The sequence below is a fragment of the Petaurus breviceps genome, unplaced genomic scaffold (genome assembly GCF_028583685.1).
Source record: "Petaurus breviceps papuanus isolate PSGF00001 unplaced genomic scaffold, PetGlider_PUasm1.0 98, whole genome shotgun sequence".
Classification (NCBI taxonomy): domain Eukaryota; kingdom Metazoa; phylum Chordata; class Mammalia; order Diprotodontia; family Petauridae; genus Petaurus; species Petaurus breviceps.
In genome coordinates, this window is record NW_027187460.1 from 435,114 (window position 1) to 443,576 (window position 8,463).

General features: G+C 44.2%; 1 protein-coding gene and 1 pseudogene across 1 annotated transcript; both read left to right on the top strand.

Annotated features, from left to right (window-relative positions):
* Positions 1-742: 742 nt before the first annotated feature.
* LOC138155878 (cleavage and polyadenylation specificity factor subunit 6 pseudogene) lies at positions 743-2,331 on the top strand (annotated as a pseudogene).
* Positions 2,332-3,059: 728 nt separating this feature from the next.
* On the top strand, positions 3,060-8,209 carry LOC138156005 (secreted Ly-6/uPAR domain-containing protein 2-like). The gene is made up of 3 exons (XM_069081291.1): positions 3,060-3,111; positions 6,340-6,447; positions 7,960-8,209. Exons 1-3 carry the CDS (start codon positions 3,060-3,062, stop codon positions 8,160-8,162), a joined length of 363 nt encoding a protein of 120 aa, XP_068937392.1. The 3' UTR covers positions 8,163-8,209.
* Positions 8,210-8,463: the final 254 nt, after the last annotated feature.

An 8,463-nucleotide genomic window follows, 5' to 3' on the forward strand; every position in this document is an offset into this window, starting at 1 on the left:
TGTTTGGGGTGGGGGGAATGATGGGGAGCTTGTGCTCAAGCCCCACCCTAAAATATGGTTTTCTGTGTTTATTGTGTGCTATTCTTGTTATATTGTTGTGAAATTTTGTTGACACCAGTTATTCCTACTGTATTTTTGCCAAGTAAGGGACATGAAAGATCTTGGGGCCGAATGTAAGGGTTATGGGATTTAAAGATCTTCCATGCCCCATTGTACTTGCTGACGTAGCAGGAAGGGGTGGAGCAAGAGAAGGAGGAAGCCAAACTAGAGTTCCTGTGGTGGCTGGCGGTGGTGGCGACGGCGGCGGCAGCAGCAGAAGCAGTGCGCGAAGCCCTTTTTGAGTCAGCCAGAATTTCTGCTAAGGACTCCTGCTGAGGACTGCCAGGGGCCGGAGCTGCTGGGAACGCACTTCTGGGAGGCTGGGTGGTTGCTGTGAGTGGGGAGAGGAGGACCTTTGCCTGAGGTAGCCTGTTCTGTTTTAAAGGCTTGAGAATGTGGGTGCTTTCTACTTTATCTACCTGTGCCAATGTCATAACTACTCTGATGGCTTTCACTTTCTGGTTTTGGGACTCAGTCTTTTGGTATCTTAATAAATTTTCTAGCTTATTCCCCCATATGGCAAGCATGATGTATTTTGTAATGGATAATTATATCAGCATATCTGTAATTTCCATAGGCATTGCTGATACACAGAGCTAGGATGTTTTGAGTCCTGATATTTTCTAGGCTGCTGCATCAGACTGAGTTGCTAGAGGTGGTTGTGGTAATGGTGGCAGTCACAATCAAAGGAAAATGGCAGACAGTGTAGATCACATAGACATTTACTCAGACGTTTGTGAGGAGTTCAAGTAGAAGGCTGAATATGGTGGTCATGATCAGAACAATTTGTATGATGATGTCATCTCTCCATCTGCAAATAATGGAGGACACCAATTACATGAATGCTTTCCCACCTTCTGTTGGTGGTGATATAGGTAAGGGAGCGGTACCAAATATTGCCAATACATATGCCAGAAAGAGAATTGCATTGCACATTGGAAATCTTCCATGGTGGACAACTGATGAAGATTAAACAGAAACAGTACATTCTTTGGGAGTGAATTATATTTTGGACATTAAGTTTTTTTTTGAAAACCGGGCTAATGGTCAAAGAGGCTTGCCCTTGTTGGTACTGGATCTGAAGTATCCTCAAAACAAGTTAATGGATGTGTTGATTAAGAGAGAGCTACATGGTCAGAATCCTGTTGTGACTGCTTTTAATAAGCAGTTCTTGAATCAAATTGAAATGAAGTTCAGAAAAACCACACAGTCAGGACAAATGTCTGGAAAGGGTAAACCTGGACCTCCAGGAGGCAGTTCATGTGCAGCATTTCCACAAGGTGGTTGAGGACAAGGTCATTTTTGGGGGGCTGTTGCAGGTGGAGACAGATTTTCTGAACCAGCTGGACCAAGAGGGCTACCCCAACTTTTCCTAGTTGGAAAAACTTTTATCATGTCCACCCTTAGGTCTTCCACAGCCTCCTGGATCACCAGGCCCTCCACCACCTGGTCAGGTTTTTCCTCCTTCATTAGCTGTGCCTCCTAATTGAAATGATCACTCTCCACCACCAGTTCTTTTTCTAGAATAGCCTTTTGGACAGCCTCTATTGATTCTTCTAGTGTCAGACCCCTCTTGGTCCTCCACCTCCACAGCAGAGACTACCTCTACCCCTAGACCCTTTTCCATTTGTCTACCTAGTTCTCTTGGGCCACCCCTCATATTTCTTCCTCCTCCACATCTTCCTGGACCACCTCTAGGTGACCCCCAACTAGCTTTACAAGTGAACCCAGCTTTCCAACCCCCCACTCAACAATAGTGATATGCCAATGTCAGATAACTGGGGTCCACCACCTGCACAGACCTGTGTGACCAACCTCTCCCATATGATAAGAGTGATTATAGGCCCCCTGGAAGAGAACGCCATCAATGGAAGCAGAGTTTGAAGAAATCATTAATAGAAACAAGGTGATTTCAAGCAATGCCACTTCAAGAGTTGTGTCTGATGCCAGTGCTGGTGATTATGGGAGTACTTTTGAGATACTGGTAACTCTTATTTCTTTAATTAAACACGAAGTATTTGCTGACGATCATTGCAAAGGACTTATTAGCTCTTTGCAGGATATGGAATTGAATCCAAATCTTATAGATCTGAATAAAAAAAGATATTGATGATCAAGACAGAGGGGGACCACAGTAGATCCAGAGAAAAGAATGGACGTCGCAAATCCTGTAGTAGAGATTGTCATGATGATTATTATAGAGAGAGAAGCAGAGAACAAGAAAGACACTGAGATTATGACCAAGACCATGAGCTAGGATGAGATAGAGAGTGAGAGCATTTGTCACCATTAAGGGAAGCTGAAGGAGGAGAAATGCTTTGTGAGACAAGAATTCTTCATGGGGGAAAATGAAGCTTGTCCAGCAGTTTGCTTCTAATGAACTGAACCTGTAAGCGTTCATGGATAAGAAGAACAGGAATAGATCTGAATAAAGCAAATCCATATCAATGCTAGTGAGCAACTCTACTTTTACTTTTTATGTTTCTTAACCGTTGTATTTGAAGGAAAACTGTGTGATTTATTACTGGTAATATACATTTGGCATTATAATGTGCAAACAATTGGAAAAAACAGCAAGTAAATGCTAGTTTTTTTTTTTAATAGTAGTTTGTTCTAGTTAAAGTCTTTATAGGATAATGTCTGCCAATGGCACCACTTTGATTACAGTGGATGTAGTCTTATAAGAAACTGTTTAATGGAGTAAAAGGTATTTAACAATTCTGATGGTGGATAAGTATGCCATACAGGATCGCTCTCTGACCTCTGGGCTCACCACACCCAGTTAGTAAGAGAAGGAAAGGACCCATGCTAGTTTGCCTTGTGAGTCAGTCTCACTTGTGGAGTTATTGCATCTGATGGTGATGGAAGAGGAAAGTATGCCCAACCCAGATCCTGCAGTATAAAGCCATCCTAGGCCTGGACAGCTTCCACTCACTGACCCAGGCTAGACAGTGACCAAGATGAAAGCTGAATTGTGCCAGCTCTTGCTTCCACTGCTGCTGCTGGACCAAGGTAAGAGGTGCGGGAAGTGGGGGGGAATGGCTCATATTCTGGGGCAGTGAGTTCTCATCACAAAGCAGCGGTGCCATTTCACTAGTGGGAAGGAAGGCTAGGATTAGCACTAAGGTCTCTTGGTTCAAGCTGCAGTACAGTGTCCAGTTCTGGAGGTCACATTCAAGAAACTGATCAACTGACACTTGTCTAGAGGGTGATGAGTAAAGGAGAAATCCTGCCATATAAGAACAATAGCTAGCAATTATATAAGCACCTGTTATGTGCCAGGCACTGTGCTAAGCATTTTATAAATATTAGACTCTCCACTCTAACCACTGATCCCCCTACCACCTCCTCTCATGCCCACCAGCTACCTTATTCCTTCCTGAATCCCATGAGGCTTTTTTATCCCATTCCCCTAGATCTATTGCCTTGTCCTTTTCTTGTGCCTTACAAGGTAACATAGACTTTCAGAATTATCAAAGACCTCTGAGAATACCTAGACTAAACTGTCACTGAGCAGGAATTCCTTCTGCAGAGTCCCACATAAAGAAGCTGGTCAGAAGGCAGTATAGTACTGTGAAGAGAGCACTGGCTAGGGAATTTGAGGACCTGGGTTCAAATTCCATCTCTGATTCCTACTACCTGTGTAACCTTGGGTAAATCACTTCATGCCTCAGTTTCCTCATCTGTAAATTAAGAGGCTTGGATCAGCGGACCTCTGATCTCCAATTCTATGATCTCATTTGGTAATTAAGAGATCACTGATGATTTTGGGGCAACTAGGTGGCACAGTGAATAGAGCACTGGCCCTGGAGTCAGGAGGACCTGAGTTCAAATCAGCTTCAGACACTTAGCACTTACTAGTTGTGTGACCTTGGGCAAGTCACTTAACCCCAATTTCCCAGCCTTCCCCCCTCCAAAAAGACAAAACAAAACAAGAAAAAAGAATTCCAGAATCTTCAGCTGAAGGAATTCTGGAATCTGAGAATTATTCATTCTTATCCTTGATTAGAAGGTGATGCAGTGAATGGTTAGAGCTCTGGGCCTCTTCCTGAGTTCAAATCTGGCCTCCAACACATACTAGCTGTATGACCCTGGACAAGTCACTTAACCCTGTTTCCATTAGTTTCCTCATCTGTAAAATGAGTTGGAGAAGGAAATGGCAAACTACTCCAGTATCTTTGCCAAAAAAACTCCAAATGGGGTCACGGAGAGTCAGAAACAACTGAACAACAACAAAACAACATCCCCTATTAGATTGTAAGCCCTTTGAGGGCAGGGTTTTTTTTTTAACTTTCCTCCTTGTATCTCTAGCTTCGAGCATAGTGCCTTGTACATAGTAAATATTAAAATCTTAGATTCTCAATAATAACATCAGCTGTCACTTAGGGGTTTTACAGATTGATTTACATACATTATCTCCCGGCTGCTTCACTTGTGGTCATTACCTCAAAAGCCCTTTGATTTCACTGGTGTGGGAACTCTTGCTACCAGCTTGCTGGTTTGCACCACATCTATAATTGATGTGGTGTCTTAGAGAGCTTCCTGAGATTCTCAGGGGTTAAATGATTTGCCCCCTAGTCTCACAGCTTGTAAGTACCAGAGCGGGGATTTGAACCTCACCATCTTTCGGTCTCCAGGTCCAGCCCTCAGTCAGCTACTGGCCGGCACTGCTTCCCCAGGAAGGAGGCGGTGTATTATTAACCTCACGAGGTGTCTGGAGATCAGAGACATGAGCTGACTTGCCTGGTCCCACAGTGAGTCAGTGTAAGATTCATGACTCGAATCCAGATGTTCTGATTCCAAGGGAGCTGCTTCTCCCATTTACCCTTTTACTTCAGCGTCCCAGAATCATGAAATGTCAAGAGTTGGAAAGGATAGGAGCCACTGTTTCCTCCAGCAAAGATAGATGCTGTCCACCAACTTTCGTTCCTGCTTTTAAGGAGCACGCATTCTCTATTCCCTCATGTAATAAGCCCTCCATCACTGATGATATAGGTTGCAACACTTTTTAGAGCTCATATTAAAATCTGAAGTCCTCGAGGGCAGGGGCCAGTTGGGCTTTTCTTTGTACCCCCAGGGCTTAGCCCAATGTCTGACTCTTGTAAATATTTAATAAATGTTTGTTGACTGACTGACTGAGACCAGGGTACAGAGAAAGAGTCCTGCCTGTGGGGCTAGAGGATCTGGGCTCAAATCTTTCCTCTGACACAATTTGTGTGCCCTTCAGTATGTCACTGAACCTCTCTAGGCTTTTTCTCATCTATAAATCAAGGCAGTTGGAGTTGATGGTCTCTGAGGTCCTAGTCTTGTAGAACTGTGATACTATTCTTTCTGTTTTGTTTTGTTTTGTCTTTTTGGAGGGGGGAAGGCTGGGCAGTTGGGGTTAAGTGACTTGCATAAGGTCACATAGCTGTTAAGTGTTAAGTATCTGAGGCCGGATTTGAATTCAGGTCCTCCTGAGTCCAGGGCTGGTGCTCTATTCACTGCACCACCTCCCTGCCCCTGTGATGCTATTCTTAGTGATACTGCAGAAGAGGTTGTGTAATCCCCTGTCCAGAAGATTGAGGGAAGAGTGCTGACACTGGAGGAAAGAAGTATTACAGATACTTTCTGTCCCTGGATGTTGCTCTAAACTTCCTTGCAGTTGGATAGTGTAGGATTCTCATCTGATGATTCTCCTTATCTTTTTTCTTTTTTTGCAAAGCAATCAAGGTTAAGTGACTTGCCCAGGATCACACAATTAGTAAGGATCTGAGGCTGGATTTGAACTCGGGTCTTCCTGAATTCAGGGCTGGTGCTCTGCCCACTATGCCACCTAGCTGCCCCGATTCTCCTTATCTTTTTATATCTTTGTAGTAAAAGGTTCTAGACACCAGAGGATGAGAGCCAGGATAGGATGAGATGCTGGCTCTGGCTGGTGGCATGTCTGCTCCTCACAGTGGGGTAGGGGCACCTACAAGATATGAACCCAGCTTCATATAGTACTTTAAAGATCTTGACATGTCATTGGAGCCTCCCAACAACCTTGGGAGATGTTACAGGTATTGGGATCCCCCTTTTTGTAGAGCAGCTTAGAGAGGTGCAATCAGCTACCTACTAAGTAGGAGAGACCAGATTGGAATCTAGACTCTAAGCCTATCTTTCGGGCTATTATGGTGCCACCTGCTTTTTCTCCACTGGGTCCCCATGCTGCACCAAGGACAGTCTCTAACTGACTCATATGTCTCTCTCTCATTGTAGTCTCCATAGTCCTGGCCTTGAAGTGTCATGAGTGTGTGGGGATTGGTGACTGCCTGAATCCCACAGACTGTAACAACCAAACAAACTATTGCCTGAACACATGGAATAGTGAGTATCCATCTGGGGACCAATCCCAAGGGGGAGAACGGGTTTGATTTATACTTATTCACAAAGGCTGATGATGAAATAATAATAAAAGCTTATACTTCCAGAGATTTTTTAAGGTTTACAAAGCACTTTACTCATAAGCAGGATAATTATACCCATTTTACAGATGAAGAGTCAGACTCAGAGAGGAAAACTCAAGCCTGGAGATACTTGTCCCAAATCACATGGTAATAAGCACAGTTGTTGGAATTAGAGGCAGCCAAGTGGCCACACTGAATTTGAATTACTTACTAATTATATGACCCTGGGCAAGTCACAACCTCTCCCAATCTGTTTCCTCATGTACAAAATAAGAAGGTTGGACTTGGTGACTTCTAAGATTTCTTCCAGTTTTAATATATCATCCCAAGACTTGAAGACAAACATTTGGTCCTATTATGCAACATTGGCTTAATTCTTAGGGAAGGTGGTCTGTGTCCACATGATGCCAGGGTTGGTGCCATAGGAGGTCCAGACTATTTCCTTCTCTACCCCTTCCCCCAGTCTTTATTGTGGGAACTGAAATTATAGTATTCAAAGATCATCTCTTAGAGTGAAGTCCTGGAGAGCCCCTGAAAATCCCTTAAAGCCACAGATACCTTGATCAGGTTAACAGAGAGCATGTCTAGAAGGATTCCAGCACCCTAGATTAAGGGCTAGGAGGCACGTTAGTGATCACATAGTCCAGTCTCTTCATGCTACGGGAAGCTAGTGTCCAGAGATGAAGAGACACACTTGTGATCACATGGGAATTCAATAGAAGAGCTGAGAGTTGAATCCAGTTGTCTGGATCAGTTCTAAATCCAGGGCTCTTCCCACCACCTCATGCAATGACAGGACAGATATTGGGAAGCAGGAGAACTGGATTCTCCAGTCAGATATCCAGGTTCTTTCTCCGATTCCTTGTGCGAGTGTGTCTCTTAGTACCCCAATTTTTACCTTGGCCCCTTACCAGGCATTAACTGTCTCTAAGACCCTGGACAAATCACTTGACTTGGACCTCAGTTTTTCCATCTGTAAAATGAGGGAATTGGACTCACTGATCTCAAAGGTATAGGTTCTAGGTTCCAAATCTATGACCCTGTGAGCAAATCCAAATCCTTCATTTTACAGATGAGGCCTTCATAGATTATATGCCTGACATCAGGTGAAATGGACCCAGATGGATACTTCTGGAGTCTCTATAAAATGACTCCTTCACCTCTTCAGACATCTGAATATCTTCCATGAATACTTTGATGGGGTTCTAGTCCCTCCATCTTTCTTCCCCTCTTCTTCTGATGCTTCAAACCAGATTAAGCCTTAAGCCTCAGCTCCAGAATGACGTCTCACTAAACATGTCTTGTGGCCCCAAGTTCATTGCATTGTGTTCCCCTTACAGGTGTAGTAGGGATGGCATGTCTTCTCTGGAGGGATGGAGTCAAGGGTTCCGTCTTCACATGTGCCTAGAACCTCATTCTTCTTTGTTTTTAGCCCCTCCAGGTGAGAAGACTTGGGTCATCAAATCTTGTGCTTACACCTGTCCACCTGCTAGTGAATTATATGGCTCTTCTCCAGCCTCCTGCTGTCGGACAGATCTCTGTAATGGTGCACTGACCATCAGCAGCAGCAGGATCCTTCTCATCTCCTTCCTGTGGGCTGGGGCATCTGTGGCCCTGTCATGGATTGGTCTGTAGCAGGCTGGTCTCTTTGGAAAGCAAAGGACAACAACCAGCAGGCTGATCTCAGCCTTGGAAAAAGCACAACCCACACTTTTTACCCTTTAGTGCAGGTTAAGGAGACACTGAGTCACAGCAGATCCGCAACCCAGAAAAGGCTCAGTGAGAACAGCTAGGAGGGATTTGAATTTTATTTTTTACAAAGGGTATTTACCTCAAAGATGGAGCGAGAACAGGAGAATGCATTTTCCTCCAATACTTGGGAACATGCTTATCTTCGTACCACCTTGATCCTTGGGGAGACTAACCTCACATTCAA

Bases quoted from the DNA above. Each gene is read 5' to 3' on its own strand.
- LOC138156005 (XM_069081291.1), top strand. From the start codon at position 3,060: ATGAAAGCTGAATTGTGCCAGCTCTTGCTTCCACTGCTGCTGCTGGAC. The intron at 3,112-6,339 runs GTAAGAGGTGCG...CTCTCATTGTAG, and splicing joins ACTGCTGCTGCTGGACCAAG to TCTCCATAGTCCTGGCCTTG. The intron at 6,448-7,959 runs GTGAGTATCCAT...CTTTGTTTTTAG, and splicing joins TTGCCTGAACACATGGAATA to CCCCTCCAGGTGAGAAGACT.